The sequence below is a fragment of the Sapajus apella genome, unplaced genomic scaffold, assembly GCF_009761245.1.
Source record: "Sapajus apella isolate SASKATOON/1434 unplaced genomic scaffold, GSC_monkey_1.0 scaffold29, whole genome shotgun sequence".
In the NCBI taxonomy this organism is placed as follows: domain Eukaryota; kingdom Metazoa; phylum Chordata; class Mammalia; order Primates; family Cebidae; genus Sapajus; species Sapajus apella.
This window is the reverse complement of record NW_022436969.1, coordinates 14,008,746-14,030,070: the sequence shown is the minus strand read 5'-3', so window position 1 is coordinate 14,030,070 and position 21,325 is coordinate 14,008,746. Positions and strand designations below refer to the sequence as shown.

General features: G+C 37.3%; 1 protein-coding gene across 2 annotated transcripts in view; it reads left to right on the top strand.

The window, feature by feature from the left end:
- Positions 1–21,325, top strand: part of MYOM1 (myomesin 1) — a 162,986-nt gene that overhangs the window by 7,833 nt on the left and 133,828 nt on the right. For both annotated transcript variants that reach the window (XM_032293278.1, XM_032293277.1), the window contains exon 3: positions 21,039–21,179. In XM_032293278.1, coding sequence (XP_032149169.1) covers positions 21,039–21,179 — 141 coding nt within the window. The remainder of the gene's footprint in view (positions 1–21,038; positions 21,180–21,325) is intronic.

Genomic DNA, 21,325 nt, shown 5'->3' with positions numbered 1-21,325 from the left:
ACACGCTCCAGATATGCTTAAGAACCTCATTTAGGAAAGTAAGTGTAATAGAGGAAGATTACATTTTAAATATCCATTTTCCCGGACTCTTTGTGCTAGGTTTATAGAAGATGGGCATTTTCATTATCATGCAATTGTCAATGTAACTCCTTGTGTACTTATTTCATTTCCCCAGTGCTGTAGAATCTAGAGTTTTATGAACTTGTATTTTTAAAGGAACTTTATTTTCTCAACTTTATTACAAAATTTTATATTAAAACTATTTTAATTTTATGCAAATCCTTTTAGCCACATGTGTAATATTTATATTTATTCCTAATTTGCTATATTATTAGTAATTAAACCTTTGAGCAGATTTTATTATGAAAACATTTGCTCTATATAATCCTCAGGAGACTTGGCCATTTTGGCCATAAAGAGCCTTAGATAATAAACTTTCTCTAGGGAATGGAACTGTAATTATTTTTCTATGTTCAAACTCATTACTTTTTCCTTCCTACTATGTATATATTTCAGTAGGTAGGTATTTCTTATGGCTTGCTATGTTTGAACAACTTAAACTTCTTGGCAGAAGCATGCTAACCTAGAAACAAGAGGGGAAGAATGCTAATATCTTTGAATAATTCAATGTGAAAGACAAAGCCAACTCAATCCTGAAGGTATTTTAGTCTTTCTCTTTCTCTTTTTAGACCTAGAACACAGGAGCAGATAATAGTTTTTGAACACTTCAAAGTCTCATAATTCCTTTAGGTTGTATTTTAGCTTGCTCAAAATGAAGCCACGTTTTCCTGCTAAATGAAAGCACTCTCTCTGGATTGTGAACAGTGTCGTTGATTAAAACGCCTGGCGCTGGAAATGCACCTCTGTGGTGTGTACTAAGCACTCTGGCTTGGTCTATTTTTAGCTGTGCTTTGTAGTAAGATGTCCAGGATTAAAGTGGAAACTATGGAGAGTTACATGTGCTCAGGGCTTGGCTGACCTTAGTGAGTCTTAGGAACAATGACTAGTTGGGAGTCAGTGTGCCTGCAGCACAGATCAGTTACCAATTGTATCCTAAGCCATGGGCTATAAAGTAAATTCTGGACAGCTTATTCTAAACGCCTTTGTTCTTGGTCACAATGGGGAAAAAAAATTTAGGAAAACAGAAACTCTTGAAATGACAAGATTACGGTTTCATGCTAATGATCAACAAAGTATCATCAGGATTAAAGGAGCAGTATTACTTATGACCACTTTGCAACCATTAGGCAAGGGTCCTTTTTTTTTTTATGAGATGGAGTCTCCCATGCTGGAGTGCAGTGGCACAGTCTCGGCTCACTGCAACCTCCACTTTTCAGGTTCAAGTGATTCTCCTGCCTCAGCCTCCTGAGTAGCTGCGATTACAGGCATGCACCACCACACCAGCTGATTTTTGTATTTTCAGTAGAGACAGGGTTTCACCATGTTGGTCAGGCTGGTCTCAAACTCCTGACCTCGTGATCCACCAGCCTTGGCTTCCCAAAGTGCTGGGATTACAGGCATGAGCCACTGTGCCTGGCCAGGCAAGGGTTCTTAACCTCTGTCCATGAATGGTTTTAGTAGTCTTAGATGATCTGAAAATATATGCAAAATTATGTACAGGTGAGAATTTTTCTGGAGAGAGGAACTATAGCTTTCATCAGATTCTCAGAGAGCTCCATGACTCAACAAAGGTCAGAACCATTGCTCTAGAAGTCTAAAAATGACTAACAGACTCTAGTGTATGACCTGAGGACCTCTTTTCTAATGCCAATGTTATAGGACTTAGGATGAACTAAGGCAGATATTTATAGAAAAGGTTACCACCTTTATGGAAAGCAGGGACCCTCCATTCTTGCAACTAAGCTGGATGATACATTAAGATGAAAATAATGCAAAAAGGAATGTTTTCTTATTCTTGTAAGTAGAATGAATGACTTACAAGAATATGTAAGTTATTCACTTACAATGAATGACTTACAAGAATGAATAACTTACAAAAACCAGAGAAGAGCACAGCACGTTTATTAGGTTATGGGAAGACATAGAGCTATTCCTCAACCTTCCGTGGTAACAGCAGACATTTGTTGTCTTGTTCTAAACAATAAAATTTAGCCTCCATGACGTAATTCAGCATTGCATTCTCTATACCACTGAGTCTTTACAACAGCGCTGAACAGTCAAAATTTTTATCCTCATTTTATAAATGAGCAAATTGGAAACGAAGGAGATTAAATAACTTTCCTTCTTCACACTAGGAAGTCGCAGAGTGGTTATTCGAACCCTCATCATACCCAAGTCCCCACCCTTTCCACGGGCACTTGATGCCAGTTACAGTCAGCAACTCCCCTTGACCATATACCACTGGGTTTTCCTTGAAGCATCTTACATAGTTTCACATCGTGCTTCCTTTGATGTACCCTTCTTGTAGAGAAGCTACTGAGCTCCCAAATAACCAAGATTTAGAGCAGGGAACAGTAGATGGAAGGACACAAATTCAAAGAAAGAAAATCCAAGGAGTGTCCATGAATGCCAAGCCTGGGACCTTACAGACACTTTAACCCACCATAAAATCAGACATAGATATTTGCAAAGACTCTAAGAGACAGCATTTTGGTGCTGAAAATGCTGAGGCTTGAGTGGCTTTCCTCACGCACCCTAACTTTAAACCATGTCCCTCACCTACCCCTATGTCACACTGATCAACCACCCCCACTCCCACATGTTGCCCAGATAATAACCTCTTGAAACTACAAGAGTTGGTGAAGACCATGCTAACATTCAAACCAGTTCTAATTCAGACAGAAGATACCAATGCTAAAAATAGATACCTCTAAACACAGCCAAGAGTGCAGGGAACTTGAAAGCTTGTTCCATCTCCCACCCCAATATGCTTTCAAATGTGTTACCAAAGAAATCTGCCTTGTGGACATTTTTGTGTCCTAACCTCAGCTATTAGCTGTAGATTCATGCCATTTTCTACATATCTGTTTCTATAAAACAAGGAAAACGACTGTCCCTCATGTGAGGCCTAAAAGAGATAATCATGTAAGATATTGAGTGTGGTGGCTGGCACAGGTTTAGGCATTATGATTCATTCATTCAATCAATATTTACTGAGCGCTAAGCACTGTTCTGGGTGCTTGGGATAAATTATTGAGTATATTATATTGAATTCTATTCTATTAAGTAGAATTATATTTTATATCAGAAGGTAATACATGTTATGGAAGGAAGAAAAAATAGAGCAGGGTAAGAGAGATCAGGGATGTGGGCCAGAAGTACAGGTTAGAATTTCCAAGAGGGTAGTCAGGCCTTGTTGAGAAGGTGATATCTCAGCAAAGAAATGAAGTAGCTCAAAGAGTTAGCCATGAGGTTATCTGGGAAAAGGTACACCAGGCATCAGGAGCAGCCACTGCAAGGCCTTACAGCACAGAACAGCATCAAGGCCCATGCAGGTGAATGAGAGAGTGATGGATAGTGTAGGTGGAGAGGATGACAGAAAGGTGATGAGTGAGGCAGGACGGATCATGGAGGGCCTGTGGACCATTGAAGGGAGTTGATATTCTGAGTTAAAGAAGGAATCCATGACAGTTTTGAGCGAATAGTGACATGCTCTGACCGAACGGTAACAGCATTACTGTGGCTGTTGCAGATGCAAGTTCCCTAGTTAGGAGGCGAATGCTGTGGTCCAGCCAGGGCCAAATGTACAGTAAGAGAGGATGTGGTGAGCAGGGGCCAGATATGAGGATCTATTGGTTATGGCTGAGTTCTGAATTCTGTCAGATTCTCCCAGAGCTCCTTAGCACCCTTAGCCAGGGAGTTTGGAGGCTGTGAAATGGTCTGTGGAGATTTTGTGCATACAGTGAATCTTCTGACACTCTCTTTAAGATTTAATGATGATAGTAAAACCATCCACTTGTTCCCCATTTTCCCAGATTCCATCCATGTCATGTCTAAGAAATGCCTTATTCTTTTGTTAGTATTTTTCTGGTATTTAGTAGAAAAAGCACCTTGAAGTAACCGTAGTTGTATGGAGACTCAAATCCATCTGGAGACTGAAGTGGAATAACAAAAAATATTGAGCCAATTGACGGTTACTGGAAATGAAATTTGCTTAGGAAGCTGCTGATAGTCAGGGCACAGTGGCTCATGCCTGTAATCCCAACACTTGAGGAGGCCAAGGCAGGAGGATTGCTGGACCCAGGAGTTTGAGACCAGCTTGGGCAACATAGTGAAACTTTTCTCTCTTGCTGCTGATATATCCAGGTTTTACTTTCTTTTCCTTTAGAAATGGCTTTATTTCTTCCTCTCTAAATAAAATTTTAATTATTATATATAAGAAAAAAGCTTCATAATTCATGGGTAACAAAAATCAATAAAATATTCTGAGGTTTATCTTCCAGTATTTAAATACCAATGAAATGATGAGCCACATTACTTCATATATGGTAGAAATTCAGAGGGAAAAATCTATGAAAGCAGAAATGCCAGAGTTACTTTCTTGGTTTTTTGTTTCTTTTTTTTTTAAGAGATGGGGTCTTGCTCTGTTGCCTAGGCTGGAGTGCAGTGGTGCCATCTCGGCTAACTGCAACCTCCACTTCCTGGGCTCAGGCTGATCCTCCTGCCTCAGTCCTCTCAGCCCCGTGAGTAGATGGAACTACAGGTGCGTGCCACCATGCCTAGTTAATTTTTGTATTTTTTGTAGAGATGGGTTTCACCAAGTTGCTCAGGCTCATCTCAAACTTCTGAGCTCAGGCAATCCATCCACCTTGGCCTCCCAAAGGGCTGGGATTACAGGTGTGTGCCATTGCGCCCGGCCTGTTGCATTATGTCCAGAATCCCAAAGACCAACCCTAAATCCAAGGAGAGTGATCCACCCTATGTACCAGTCTCCTGCTCCTACTCCTTCGGCTGTAAACGCAGGGAGAGGGATTTAGGATTCTCACTCCTGGTAACAACAAGTTCACGTAATTGGCAATATGTAGATCCATGGAACTGTGGAATGTTAAAGCAAGAAAGGACCAAAAGTTCATCTAATTGACGCCCCTCCTTTCACAGCTATGTAGACTGAGACGCAGAAAAACGTGATTCCCTCTTTGCCTCCTATGCTTGACTCTTGTGTCGGGCTCTCATGCAGCCTAAATCAAGTTGAGATGGCATCGTCTTCCCTAGGCAGGTGAATCAAGCTGTGGGAAGGAAGGCATGTCCCTTCCTAGAGTGGAATAGAATGAGTCAGCCAGAGGCGGAGGAATGACAAAGCTGCTACCTCCCTGGGCTCAGAGGTGAAACATTTGCTCTGTTCCTGCAGGGCCTTGGCCTCCACAATGTCAGCACTGGTATTAAAATATAAAGACACTTGACAGTAGTGTTAGGAGATGCCTTATGGAGTCTAAGTTTGTTTTGTTGTGAACTGAGGTGTCTGGGGTTTGTGAAAGCGGGTCTTACGAGCTAATTTATAAAGCAGCCCAGACACCCACATCCAACTCTACTCTGGGATGGTCACTGGGGTTAACTAGGCATTGCATGCATATTACCTTACTCTTGCTTTCCTATTTCATCTAAAAGATGGCTGTGGGAAACCTCAAGCCTGTTGCAAAGGCACCCTTGGGCTTCCAGAGTCCAGAGATCTCTGTGTGGAAGCTCAGTGACACCCCACTGCCTGGCCAGTCTTTATACTATAATGTCCAGGAAATACGGAGTAAACTCTTTTATCCTTTTTAAAAACCATAATCTAGTCTGATTAAATCCACTTATGGAATAGTCAGAAATTAATAAAAACCGAAGGATGTATATAGATGAGAATGATAAGAGATTTAATTCTCTCAGAATTTTACACATCCACATTTTCTAGAACACATGACTATTCTACATTCCTAGGGCATTTGTTTTTATATTATGTCAATATATTAACTGTGTAAAGTTACTGCAAAAGCGAGTAAAATGTTACACATCAATGGAAATTTAAATCATGGAAAAAAAGCAATAAATTAAAGGGAAAAATTGTGTTATGTTCCCATTAAAAATGAGATTTTTGTATGACTAAGAGTAAAATGAAGAGAAGGGATTAGTGTAAGGTAAATAATACAAAAAGAATTAAAATCCAAGGGAATTTTATTTATTTTGACATCATAATATTTATTATGATGCTACCTGTCGGTAAATTTCAAGGATCATGTTGATATAACTAAATTCATGTTTGTACCGTAAGAAACTTTTCCTGAAAAGTGTATTAGCAAAAAAAGGACACTTTTCAGCTTCCTACTTGTCCACTAACTTTGATGTTCTCCTGAAACCTTCATGTGTGTCAAAATAGGGAAACAGGAGAATCAAAAATCAGTAGGTGTTGGGCCACCAGGATTGCCTCTATCAAAAAAGTTGCACAAAACAAAGCTGCTCTCAATCAAAGTAGATCCAAAACAACGTTTTCACAAAAGTCCAAAGAAAAGTATCGTTTTTCAGGTTTTGTAAGGAAGAAATTGTGGCCGACAGAAAAATAGAGAGTAGAAAAGAGAATGCAAACTCCCAGTGACTCAGCACAGGGTCCTGAAGATGAGAGGGACGGAACTTCAGATGCTGAAGCTCTGCGGAGGAGCGGCTACCTGGAGCAAAGACAGCCTACAAGAGGCCCAGAAAAAGTTAACCCACAGTTTAAAAACATGGCCTCTAGCCAGGCACAGTGGCTCATGCCCATAATCTCAGCACTTTGGGAGGCCAAGGTGGACAGATCACAAGGTCAGGAGTTTGAGACCAGCCTGGCCATCCATAGTGAAACACTGTCTCTACTGAAAATACAAAAATTAGCCAGGCATAGTGGCTGGCGCCTGTAATCCCAGCTACTTGGGAGGCTGAGGCAGGAGAATCGCTTGAACCTGGGAGGCAGAGGTTGCAGTGGGCCAAGATTGCACCACTGCACTATAGCCCAGGCAGCAGTGCGAGACTCAGTCTCAAAAACAAAACAAAAACACTGTCTCTTTCTCTCTTCCAGTAAACAGCTGTGAATGTTGCATATATGTGAACAGTACTGAGTTGTACTATATGTAAAGATGCAGTTTTAAAGGAACATTGTTAGAATAACAAAAATAAATTCAGCTCTTTTGTGGTCACTCAGTAAAGTCTAATGACAACACATAGATAAGTCAGCATTAAAAACAGAGCTTTTCATCCTAGGATGTCCTACTCATCTTTCAATGTCCAGCTCTTCCACAAAGGATTCCCTGATGACCCCAGACAGAAACTCGCTCTTGAGCGTGTGAATTCACATTTTGTTTGCACTGGTCTTTGTGGTTACCGGCCTTCATTCGTTGTGTTCTTCCATCCTTTCTTCCTTAATTGACAGGATACATTTATTCCCTTACTAGACTGTAAAGCTCTCAGAAAACAGGGGTTTTACATTTATCTTTGTACCCTACTCCTACCCCAATGTCAAACACAGTATTTTGCACAAAGTAGATACTCAAATTTTTTTGTCAAATAAATGAAATTGCTACAGAATTAACATTCTGTAGAAATAAATCCGTAAGGATTTCAGCGGTACTATAACATATAACATGTTATATTGTCATATATATATATATATATATATATATATAGTTAATGATTGAACAAGGCAATTGTTCAACAATGTTTGAAATAAACTTTCTTGTGCACTTTGTGAAATATCAGCTGTGCTGTATGCTAAGTTTACATTTAACTCTATAAGAAACTACCCAATGGTTTTCCAAAGTGGTTGTACTGTTTTACATTCCCACAAAAATGTATGGGGATTCTAGTTTATCCACATCCTTGCTAACATTTATTATTTTCTGTCTTATTGATTATAGCCATTAAAATGGGTGTGTAACAGAGTTTTGTTATGGTTTTGATTTGTATTTGCTTAATGACCAATTTTGTTAACCATCTTTCTGGCATTGAGTAGCCATTTCTGTATCTTCTTTAGTGAAATGCCTACAAATCTTTTGCTCACTTTTTAATTGGATTTTTTCTTACTGAATTGTCATAGTTATTTAAATCGTTTGCATACACATCCTTTATTAGACATGTTTGCAAATATTTTCTCATATTCTGTGCCTCGTCTTTTTCTTCTCTTTACTACAGTGTCTTTCCAAGACCAGAAGTTTTTAATTTTGATGAAGTTGAGTTCAATAATTTTGTTCTTTTCAAATCATGCTTTGGTATTATATCTAAGAACTCTTTTACTAAGTCAGCACCTTAGTAAGTTTCTTAGTAAGTAACTTAGTAAACTCCCTAGTAAGTAACTTAGGGAGTTTCTCTGATCTTTTCTTCTACAAGTTTTATCATTTCAGCACTTATATTTAGAACTGTGATGCATTTTGAAGTGATTTTTTATGTATAATATTTAGTAAAGCTTAAATTCCTCCTTCTACATATGAGTATACAGCACAACTGATTGCCCCAGCACCGTTTGTTAAAAGCATTATCCATTCCTACCTCTTCAAGAACTACGAACCACTGCTCAAGGAAATAAGAGAGGACACAAATAGATGGAAAAACATTCCATGCTCATGGTTAGGAAGAGTCAGTATTGTGAAAATGGTCATACTGCCTGAAGTAATTTAAAGATTCAACACTATCCCCATCAAGCTACCTATGACCCTCTTCACAGAACTGGAAAAAAACACCTTAAACTTCATATAGGACCAAAAGAGAGCTCACATAGCCAAGACAATATTAAGCAAAAAGAACAAAGCTGGAGGCATCATGCTACCTGACTTCAACTTATACAACAAGGCTACAGTAATCAAAATAACTTGGTACAGGTACCAAAACAGAGATACAGACCAGTGGAACAGAAGAGAGGCCTCAGAGGCAACGCTACACATCTACAAACACCTGATCTTTGGCAGACCTCACAAAAACATCAACGGGAAAAGGATTCCCTGTTTAATAAATGCTGTTGGAATAACTGACTAGCCACATGCAGAAAACAGAAATTGGACCTTTTCCTGACACCTTACACTAAACTTAACTCCAGATGGATTAAAGGCTTAAATGTAAGACTTAACACCAAAAAACCCCAGAAGAAATCCTAGGCAAAACCATTCAGGACATAGGCACAGGCAAGGACTTTATGACCAAAACACCAAAAGCATTGGCAACAAAAGCCAAAAAATGGGATTTAATTAACCTCCAGAGCTTCTGTACAGCAAAAGAAACAATCATTAGAATGAACCAGCAACTACAGAATGGGAAAAAATTTTTGCAGTCTACCCATCTGACAAAGGGCTAATATTCAGAATCTACAGAGCTAAAACAGATTTACAAGAAAAAAACAAGCAAACCCATTCAAAAGTGGGCAAAGGACATGAACAGATACTTTTCAAAAGAAGACATATATGAGGCCAACAAACGTATGAAAAAATGCTCATCATCACTGGTCTTTAGAGAAATGCAAATCAAAACCACATTGAGATACCATTGTCTCACGCCAGTTAGAATGGCAGTCATTAAAAATTGTGGAGACAACAGATGCTGTGGAGGATGTGGAGAAATAGGAACACTTTTACACTGTTGGTGGGAGTGTAAATTAGTTCAACCATTGTGGAAGACAGTGTGGTGATTCCTCAAGGACCTAGAAATAGAACTTCCATTTGACCCAGCAATCCCGTTACTGGGTATATATCCAAAGGATTATAAATCATTCTATTATAAAGACACATGCACACGTATGTTCATTGCGGCACTGTTTACAATAGCGAAGACCTGGAACCAACCCAAATGCCCATCAATGATAGACTGGACAGGGAAAATGTGGCACATATACACCATGGAATACTATGCAGCCATAAAAAACAATGAGTTCGTGTCCTTTGTAGGGACATGGATGAACCTGGAAACCATCATTCTCAGCAAACAGACACAAGAACAGAAAATCAGGCACTGCTTGTTCTCACTCATAGGCGGGTGTTGAACAATGAGAACACATGGACGCAGGGAGGGGAGCATCACACACTGGGATCTGTTGAGAGATAGGGGAGGGACAGCAGGGGTTGGAGAGGTTGGGGAGAGATAACATGGGGAGAAATGCCAGATATAGGTGACAGAAGGATGGAAGCAGCAAACCACCTTGCCATGTATGTACCTATGCAACAATCCTGCGTGATCTGTACGTGTACCCCAGAACCTAAAGTACAGTAAAATAAATAAATAAATAAAAGAATTCATACACAAAAAAACAAACATCCCTTCCCTCATTAAATTTCTCGATAACTTTATCAAAAATCAGTTGACCATAAATGCAGAGGTTTATTTCTGGATTATCAATTCTGTTCCATTAATATATGTGCTTGTTCATATATAAGTACCATACTGCTACTGTTGCTTTATAAAGTTTTGAAACTGGTGAATGTAAGTCCTCTTACATACTATATACAAACAATATTGTAAAACAAATTTACAATATTGTTTGCCTATGTAGTTCCTTCATATTTCTATATAAATTTTAGAATCATCTTGTCAATTTCTACAAAGAACAAAGTCTACTGGGATTTTGATTAGGATCATGTTTACTCTGTTTATTAATTTTGAAAAAAATGTATCATCTTAATAATGTTGAGCCTTCCATTCCATGAACATGGAATACTTATTTATTTAGTTGTTCTTTCACTTATCATAATAATGTTTTGTAATTGTCAATGTACAAGTGTTAATACTTCTTTGTTAAAGTTATTTCTTGGAATTTTATTATCTTTGATGCTATTGTGAATGGAGTTGTCTTAATTTTATTTTTGGATTTTTTATTGCTAATATATGGAAATATAATTGATTTTTGTGTTTCGATTTTGTGTCCTATGACCTTGCTGAACCCATTTATTAGAACTAGCAATTTTTGTGTGTGTATTTTTTAAGATTTTCTACACATAGGATTATATCATCTGTAACAAAAGGTAGATTTACATCTTTTCAATTAAAAAAAAATAATTACCCTGACTAGAATCCCCCAGTAAAATGCTGAATAAAGTTGCAAGAGCAGATCATTGCTTTGTTTCAATCTTAAGAGGAAAGCATTCATTTTTTACCATTAAGTATGACATTAGGTGTAGATTTTTCAGAGATGGACTTTATCAGGTTAAGGAAGTTCCCTTCTATTTCTATTCTATTGAGAATTATTAATAAGAATGCTGACTTTTGTCAAATGGTTTTTCTGCATCTATTGAGGTGATAATATGGTTTTTGTTTTTTATTCTATTAATATGGTATATTACACGAATTGAAAATATGTTAAATCCACCTTGCATTTCTGAGATACTCTTCACATGGTTTTATATGTTGCTGGATTGTATTTTTTAACATTTTATGAAGGATTTTTGCATCTGTATTTATGATGGATATTGGTCTGTAATTTCCTTTTATTATTATGTCTTTTTTTGGCTTTGATATCACATAATATTGACCTTGTAGAATAAGTTGGAAAGTGTTCCCTTCTCTATATTTGGGAAAAGAAAGAGAATGATTGGTATTGTTACTTTAAGTATTTGATAGAATGCATTAGCGAAGCTATTTGGGCATGGACTTTTCATTGTAGCAAAACTTTTAATTACCAGTTCAAGTTATTTACTTGGTATTGGTCTCTTCAGATTTTTAAATTTCTTCTTGGGTTAGTTTTGGTAATTTAAGTCTTTATAGGAATTCTCCTATTTTGTCTAAGTTGTCTAATTTGTTGTCATAAAGGCATCTACATTATTTCCTTGTGAGCCTCTTAATTCCTGTAAGGTTGTTAATGATGTCTCTTCTTTCATTCTTGATTTTAATAATCGTGTCTTCTATTATTTATTGTCAATTTAGCAAAAGCCTTACTAATTGTCATGCTCTTTCAAAGAACCTTTTGTTTCGTTAACTTTATTTGTTGTTCTGTTTTCTGTTTCATTTTTTCCCCTCTAATCTTTATTAGATTATAATCTTTATTATACCACCCTTTATCTTTATTAGATTATAATCTTTATTATATTGCCCTTCTGCTTGTTTTGTGTTTAATTTTATCCTGTTTTGACTTCTTCTGATGGAAACTGAAATTATTAATTTGAGACCTTCTTTTCTAATATAAACACTTAAAGCTTTAAATGTCCCTTTAAGTACTGCTTTAGCTGTATCTCACATATTTTTAAATGTTGTGTTTTTGTTTCATATAGTTCAAAGTATTTTCCAATTTCCTTTGTGATTTCTTTTTGACCAATAGGTTATTTAAAAGTATGTTGTTAATTTCCTTATATTTGAGGATTTTCTAAATTTCATTCTATTTTGTATTCTTGTTTAATTCTGTTATCTGGGGTTATATTTTCCATGATTCTAGCCCTTTTAAATTGATTGAGATTGTTTTGTGTACTACCATATGAAAGCTTCTTCAGAATGTCGAAAAAAAATAAGTATTCTGTTGTCATTGGGTGAAATACTCAAGAAAGATCAGTTAGGTCAAGGTGACTGATAGTGTTTTGGAAGTACTCTATGTTCTTGCTGATTTTTAAAATCTAGTCATTCTATCAATTATTGAGAGTGGAATATTGAAGTCTCCAACTATTATTTTTTTTAATTTTGTCATTTTTGCTTTATGTGTTTTGGGGATCTGTTGTTTGGTGTAGATGCATTTCTAATTATTGTGTTTTTCTGAGGAATTACTCTTTTTATCATTATGAAATGTTTCTTTTTGTCTCTAATAATATTTCTTAATTTTTTATATGAAAATAGCTTAACATTTGCATGGTACATCTTTTTTATCCTTTTACTTTAACAAATATGTGTCTTTAAATTTAGAGTGTTCCTTTTGTGGCAGCATATACGTGGATTAGTGGAATCTTTTTCTTCCCTTCAGTCTGACAACCTCTGCCTGTTCCTTGGAATTTTTATTCCATTTACATTTAATAAAATTACTCATATAGTTATATTTATGTCTGCCACTTTTTAAAAATCGTATCTCTTTAATTACTCCATTATTGCCTTCTTTTGTATTAAATGGACCCTTTTAGTATATCATTTTAATTCTTTTGTTTCTTGACTATATTCTTTGAGCTGTTTTCCTAGGGATTGCTTTAGGAATTACAATACACATACTAACTTACCTCTATCTACTTCAGATAGTATCTACTCACTGAGTATCAGTAAACATAGAAACTTTGTTCTAATATAGCTTCATTTCCTTCTCCCTCCTTTGCATTATTGTCAAATACATTACAACTATGAATGTTGTAAACCCAACAATGCAATGCAATAAGTATTTTATACAACATTATGTCTTTTAAAGAATTTAAGAGAAGGCTGGGCAAAATGGCTCACATGTGTAATTCCAGCACTTTGGGAGGCCAAGGCAGGTAGTTCTCTTGAGCTCAGGAGTTTGAGGCCAGCCTTGGCAACATGGTGAAATCCCATTTCTACAAAAAATACAAAAATTAGCTGGGCATGGTGATGCCTGCCTGTAATCCCAACTACTGAGGGGGAAGGCTGAGGTGGGAGGATGGCTTGAGCTCAGAAGGTCGAGGTTACACAGTTATGATCACACTATTGCACCCCAGCCTGGGTGACAGAGCAAGACCCTGTCTCAAAAAAAAGGAATTCAATAGAATATATATATATGTAAAAATTTATATACATATGTGTGTATAAGCTTATATACATTTATATATGTATAACTTTATATGCATATGTATGTATAAACTTGCATACATATATGTGCATATGCATGTGTGTATGTACACACACTGTCTTTTGTATTTATCCAATTATTTACTTTCTGGTGTTCTCCATTTTTTTGTGTGGGTTTAAATTACAATTAAATTACCTTTAATCTTTATTTTATTTTTTTTTTGAGATGGAGTCTCACTCTGTTGCCCAGGCTGGAGTGCAGTAGTGAAATCTCGGCTCACTGCAGCCTCTGCCTCCCAGGTTCAAGTGATTCTCCTGCCTCAGGCTCCTGAGTAGCAGGGATTATAGGTGTGCACCACCATGCCCAGCTCATTTTTGTATTTTTAGTAGAAATGGGGTTCCACCATGTTGGCCAGGGTGGTTTTGAACTCCTGACCTCAAGTGATGCACCCACCTTGGCCTCTCAAAGTGCTCACAGGCCTCCCAACGTGCTTACAGGATTATAGATGTTGAGTCACTGCACCCGGCCAGATATAGAATTCTTGACTGACGTTGTTTCTTAGCACTTAAATATGTCATGTCAGTGTCATTTTTCCTGATAAATCTACCATTAACAGTATTATTCTTCCCCTGTGTGTAATGAATCATTTTACTCTCGATGTTTTCAAGGTTTCTCTCTGGCTTTGACTTTCAACAGTCTGACTTTGACATTTCCAGTTCTGTGTATCTCTTTGTGTGTTATTCTACTTGGGTTTTTTGAGCACCTTGGATCCATAGATTCATATTTTCATCAAATTTTGGAGGCATTAGTCTATTATTTCTTCAAACATATTTTCCTGCTCCTTTGCTCTCTCTTCTCTTTCTGGCACTGCCATTACTCAAATGTTAGTATGTTTGACATTGCCTAACAGGTTTCTGAGGCTCTTTTAGTTTTTCTTTATTCCTTTATCTCTGTGCTTTAGAGTGGGTAATTTCTATTTTCAATTTTATTGATTCTTTCTTCCCTTACCTAAAATCTGCTGTCAAGTCCCTCTAAGAAATTTTCATTTGTCATTATACTTTTTAACTTGGGTGTCCTTTGATTTTATTTTATAATTTATATTTCTTTCTTGACATTCTCTATTTGTTGAGTCATTGTTGTAATACATTCCTTTAACTCTTTAAACACTGTTTACTTCAGTATTTGAACACATTTATAATTGGTGCTTTGAAGTCTTTGTCTGCTAAACCCAAAATCAAGTACAACCCAGAGAAAATTTTTGTTTAGTACTATTTTCCCATTGGTGTGGATTACATTTCCTGTATCTTGGCATGTTTCATAACTTTTATTGTTGCTAAAAATGGGACATGTCAGATAATTTATTGTTACAATTCTAAATTCTGAATTTTCCCTGAAGTGTGTTGTTTGCTGTATTTTGGTTTTGGTGTTTTTTTTTGTTTTTGTTTTTGTTTTTGTTTTTGTTTTTAAATGTAGTCTTGCTCTGTTGTCCAGGCTGGAGTGCAGTGGCATGATCTCAGTTTTGTTTAATAATTTGGCTGGACATATTTGTAGACTCTCTTTAACTACGGTGTGGCTGCAGGTGTCTCTGCTCAGCTTTGTTTTGTTTTTTAAATTCTTGTTCTTATTTTTAAGCCTGAATTCCTAGGAATCTCACTGTGATTGCCTAGGTTAATGGCCAATGAGTGGTCAGACATTGTGCCCAAACATCTCAAGACAGTAAAGCTTCCACCCTCTGGCAGTAAATTTCTGTGTGTGTGTTGGGGAGCACAGTTAAAGTGTGTAGATAATTTAAAAATAAGCCTGGTTTTGCTTAATTCCAGGCTCTCTTGCCTGTCCTCCGCACATGTGCACAGGCTAACAATCAGCCAATGATGTGTGGAAAACTTGGCCTTCTCCAGTTTTTCCTACACGTATATGTATGGAGAACTTATGAAGGCCCTTATGACTACCTTATTTCCCAGATCTTCCTGGTGAATTTCTGGCTGATCTACCAATCTGTTGCTTGCCCCAAGCCAGATTGTAACCTCAGGCTAGCTGAGCTTCTGGTCTTCCCTTGTTTATTTGCCACCTGGATTGCTACTTTTATTCACAATGCTGTTGGATGTGGGATTTTATCTTACTCTGCCCTAAATCAAGTCAGCCTTCCCTGGCCACTCCTTTTCATGCCTTTTCCCATCTTGGTTGAACTACCTTATGGTCTAAGCTGGGGGTAAGGAATTGGAGAAGCCTAGGCAGGAATGACACACAGACTCACTCTGCTGATACATGAATATCAGTCTTTTTTTTTTTTTTTGAAACGGAGTTTCACTCATGTTACCCAGGCTGGAGTGCAATGGCGTGATCTCGGCTCACTGCAACCTCCGCCTCCTGGGTTCAGGCAATTCTCCTGCCTCAGCCTCCTGAGTAGCTGGGATTACAGGCATGCGCCACCATGCCCAGCTAATTTTTTGTATTTTTAGTAGAGACGGGGTTTCACCATGTTGACCAGGATGGTCTCGATCTCTTGACCTTGTGATCCACCCGCCTCGGCCTCCCAAAGTGCTGGGATTACAGGCTTGAGCCACCGCGCCCGGCCTTTTTTTTTTTTATTTCTATGAATACCATCAGTATAGTGTATGCCTTTAATTGATTTTTAGAGCCCTGATTGGTTATTTTTGACAATGTGTACTATATCATCACTGCTTTGGGGAGAGGAATGAAGGAACTACTTGATTATTTTTGACAATGTGTTCTATATCATCACTGCTTTGGGGAGAGGAACGGAGGAACTACTCCTTCTACCATACTGGAAGTCCCAACTCTGCATCAGTCATTTTTAATCATTACTCAGCTGATTCTGATGTGAAACCAGGGCTGAGAATCCTTGAGTTAGGGTTTGATTACAGGAGAATAAATCTTTATTTCACATCATTCAATAAACATTTATTGAGTCATGTCAGGCACTGGGCACAGTGCTGAGGATATAAAGATAATCGAGACCATCCCTCTTCTGGAGTAGTCACAGGCAGTGGGAAAGACAGAGAAACCAGTAATGCAGTCTAACCCTGATCATGTAGGGATGGGTGATGCTGGCTTTGGGAGCACAGTCAGCAGAGACAGTTCACACAGTGTATCCTTTCTCTGGAACGTGCTGATAGACTGTCAGAATGTTTTCAGAAAGTAACATAGCCATTAAGCAGATCTGTACTTCCCATAAGCATGAGTACATTTCTTCATCCTAGTGAACGTGGAACGATTTCCCCAAATTATATGGTGATTATAAACATAACTTTAAGGGGCCAGCATTTTACTTTATGTACAGTTTAATGAGTTTTTTTTTTTGTGTGTGCTTTATTTTTAGCTGTAAATGATGATTTTATAACTTCAATTTAGGTGAATAAATTCAGGAATAGCAAATCAATATCAAGGTCATTATGGGCAGTATGACATGGTTTTATGGTCTCCAAACTGGGGAGTCCACAAAAGACACTGGGGTATAGAATGAAATAGTAGCACTTCTTTAAAAAAAAATTAAATGTGGTCTTTAGCTTTTTTCTATTGATTGAATGTTTCATAAATGAGACTATTTATACAGTAGTATATGGATAGAATTTATAAATAAACAAATATATTTAGGTTGTATGCCCCTAGTATTTTTTAATTAAGAGTACTCAGTCATAAAAGTTGGAGATCCTAGCACTTTGAGAGGCCGAGGGAGGCAGATCACCTGAGATCAGGAGTTCAAGACCAGCATGGCCAACATGGTGAAACTCCATCTCTACTAAAAAGTACAAAAATTAGCCAGGTGTGGTGGCATGCGCCTGTAATCCCAGCTAGTCAGTGAGGCAGGAGAATCATTTGAATTCGGAAGGCAGAGGTTGCAGTGAGGCAAGATCGCGCCATTACACTCCAGCCTGGGCGACAAAGTGAGACTCTGTCTCAAAAAAAAAAAAAGAAATTGGAGATGACTGGTATAGTGAAAAGAACACTAACCTGAAAATCGAGAAGAGATGAGTGCTAGTCCCAGTTCACCACCAACTTACTGTGTGAACATGGGTGAGCTACAAACACTCTCCAGGCTTTGCTTTCCACATCTGCCAAATCAAGGGCCTGATATAAATATCTCTGAGTTCTCTTTTAGCTCTGAGATTCTCTAAATGGTTTTGTTTTTGCTTTTCTTGTTATAAAGTTGAACAAGCAGAGGGTTGTAATATTTTCTGTTCAGTATTTGAATTAGATGCTGGTATAAGTCTACTTGGAATATTTCCAGTGAGTGCATTTTGTAACTTGGCTACATCTCTTCCCTGAGGTGCTACCAGTCATACATGTATGCGATAATGTCCTACACACTAAGATATGTATTTAAAATCTGTTAACTGTGGACAGAGAAACAAGGACATAGCATAATTGGTAGGGGAGTACAAAGAGATGTACCTCAATATAGTTACAGTTACAGGCTCATAGATAACTGCGTGCACACACAGTCAACCCTTGCCTATTGCTTAATTGGATCGCTTTAATCAAAATTCAGAAAGCTTCAAGACTTAAGCTAAGTACATTAAAAAACACTACATGTAGTTTTAATAGGTGAGGACTGACACTGATCCATGCATATTAAGTTTGGTATCTACTCAGAAACTGAGTTGTTGGCTTATTTTTAAAATTTAGATACATAAAAGCCCAAGAGGTTAGCAAGCCCTTGCTTAGCTCTTTGATTTAAGTTCAAAGAAATTTAAAATCTACATATTCTATATAACTCCTCTAGGAATATTATTTAACTTTGAAATTTGATAGAGTCAGATGTCGGACTTCAGAGTTCATGGATCATGGCAAAATAGACTGGATGGTTTATCTTAAGATAATTATGCTTATTATTACATAGTCACTTTCTTTAAAGTTTATGTCTCTGATTTAGTTTTGTTGGCAGCTTCAATAAATAAATGTCTTAGCATTACTAAATCATCAGTTCGCCTTGTATTTTAACATCTAATTCTTCACATACTCTTTCTTAGAAATCAAAGTCTTGAAGAAATATTAGCATAATAAAAGTCAAGATCTTGCATTTTCTAAATAATACTATATAACATACAACATCATAATGCTTTTTAAAAATTCTCCTGTTCCAAATAAAATATGAAGTAGAAGTTGATGAAAGAAAGTGCCATGAGTCTTTAGCATAAAGTTCAACTATTAAAAATCAGCTCCTACATTGGAAGGACGTGCAAGAAAAGAAAAACAGCTGCTGTGATTTACTTCTGAGAATGGAATACTTATATTATGGCACATTCTATTTAATAAATGCATTATTTTTACAATTTATCTTAAAGGATAAATGACAGAAAAAAGAACAATGCCATGAAAAGAATGACAATTCGTAGCTATTTTGATGTAAATAAATGTCACAAAATAATGAGCTCATGAGAATATGACTGTAGCTACTCAAATGGAAGTAAAGAGAGAAAAGCAAAGGCAGAAGACAGGAGAGAAATTAGAAATCCAACTGTTCTAGAAATGTGGAAAAAAATGAAACTCTTAAGCCCTATAATTATTTCATTTTGGATGGTAAATGAATAAAGGGGTGAGGGGAAAATACCACTTTAAACTTAGATCTGTATAAGCACAGCCTGTACTTTGTGACCTACTGGGGTATAGAATGCAGTCATTTTGCTGCTGCCGAGGACAGCCGGCCAGGAACAAATGTCACCCTGGCATCCAGTTGGTAACCAATCCACAAGCTTGAATTCAAAGTTCTAACCTTTAGTTTTAATGCTGATCATAGAAAAAGAGATAGGTATACCCCCCTGGGGTGGGGGTAGACAGTGGAGAAGGAAGAGTTTGGCCATTTCCATGCGACCTCCCCAGAGGATTCAAGATGCCCCTGCCTGCCCTACACGTCCTCAAAGCCCTGTGCTACTTGTCTTCTCGAATCGGCATATAACCATTTTGTACCATGTATATGCTTGACCTCTCTTCTGCCTTTGATTGGGTAATCCCTTTTGCTTTTTCAAATGATTTTCAAAGATTAGGAAATGGTCAAGGTTTGGATGGCTTGGAAGGTTTTTCTATTTCAACTGGGCAGCTTTTCCCACGTCACAATACCCCTATTCACCTTGTCTTTAGATATTCTCTAGACCAGGGGCTTTTAAAAAATATATTAACTTTTTTTTTTAGAATAGTTTCAAATTTACAAAATAATTACAAGGATAGTGTAGAGAATTTCCATACAGACTCCTACTGTTAACGTCTTTTCTTACTGTGTAGATTAGGGACTTTTAGCCCAGAGTCCACGGATTGACTTCAGGGAGTCAATGAACTCCTGAAGTTTATGCCAAATTATCTATGTTGGTATGAAAATGCATTTCATTTCATTCAGCACTATATAGATTAAGACTATTCATTTCATCCTTTTTCTCTGCTATCTCTACTCTGGTGTTTTCCACTTCCCTAGTCAATTGTTTGGTTTAATAGAACACTGCCTCCAAGTGCACATTTGCACCAGTATGTATGCATAGGAAAACAGAACTGATCAAAGGCTTCTTTATCACACCGTTGTGAATCACGGAGTCACTTGGCATCATGTGTTCCCATAAAATATATTAACTCTATTATTTGATAAGCCCCATGTCCCTTCAAAGGCAGGAGTCATCTATAATACATAAAGGTCTCAGTGTAAACCAAGCATTCTACATCAGAATCACCTGGACTCCCTATCTAGAAAAGTGTGCGTTTTAAATAATCTCCCCAAAGAATCTGGATGCACGATGTATCAAAACCATTTATATAGATTGCCTAAATTGGGCGCAGTGGCTCACGCCTGTAATCCCAGCACTTTGGGAGACTGGGACGGGCGGATCACATGGTCAGGAGTTTGAGACCAGCCTGGCCAACATCGTGAAAGCCCATCTCTACTAAAAACAAAAATTAGCTGGGTGTGGTGGCAGACACCTATAATCTCGGCTACTCAGGAGGCTGAGGGAAGAGAATCATTTGAAACTGGGAGGCAGAGGTTGCAGTTAGCCAAGATCGCACCGTTGCACTCCAGCCTGGGCAACAACAGCAAAACTCCATCTCTCTCTCTCTCTATATATATATATGTATAGATAGATAGATAGATAGATAGATAGATAGATAGATGATAGACTGCCTAAATTTCCAACATTACATTAACACAAAAGGGCATTTAAAACTGTTATAAAAGCATCACTCTTTTCCCTTGAAACTTTAAGTGAGGAAAAAGCTATGAAATCACTATAGCCATAAAATTATTATCACTGTTTTTCTTTTCTGTCTGTTTAGAGTCCATTATTTGAAATATTTCTAACTCTAATTCTAAATATAAAAGGTAATTGTAACATTAGAGATCTAGGATTTAGTAAAAATTGTCCCCAGTTAAAACTTCCTGTATCAGTATTTTGAATATTATAAATGCCTTTTTGGTTATTGTCTGATGTTATGTGGTTTATTTCAGACTTACAGATTCTAGTCTGCTGTTAGATGATTATTCATCCAAGTTGAGCCCCAAACCAAAGAGAGCCAAGCACAGCCTTCTGTCTGGAGAAGAGAAAGAAAATGTGCCCAGTGACTACATGGTACCCATTTTCTCAGGACGGTGAGTGTGCTTTTCCTTCCTGTCTTTAATTATTAGGAAGTATATAGTAAGTGCTATAGGAACAGCAGATTCTAGTCATAATTGCTGTGGACAGATTGTAGAAATAGCAGCTAGCATTTATTGAGCACTTGTCAGATTATAGTAAA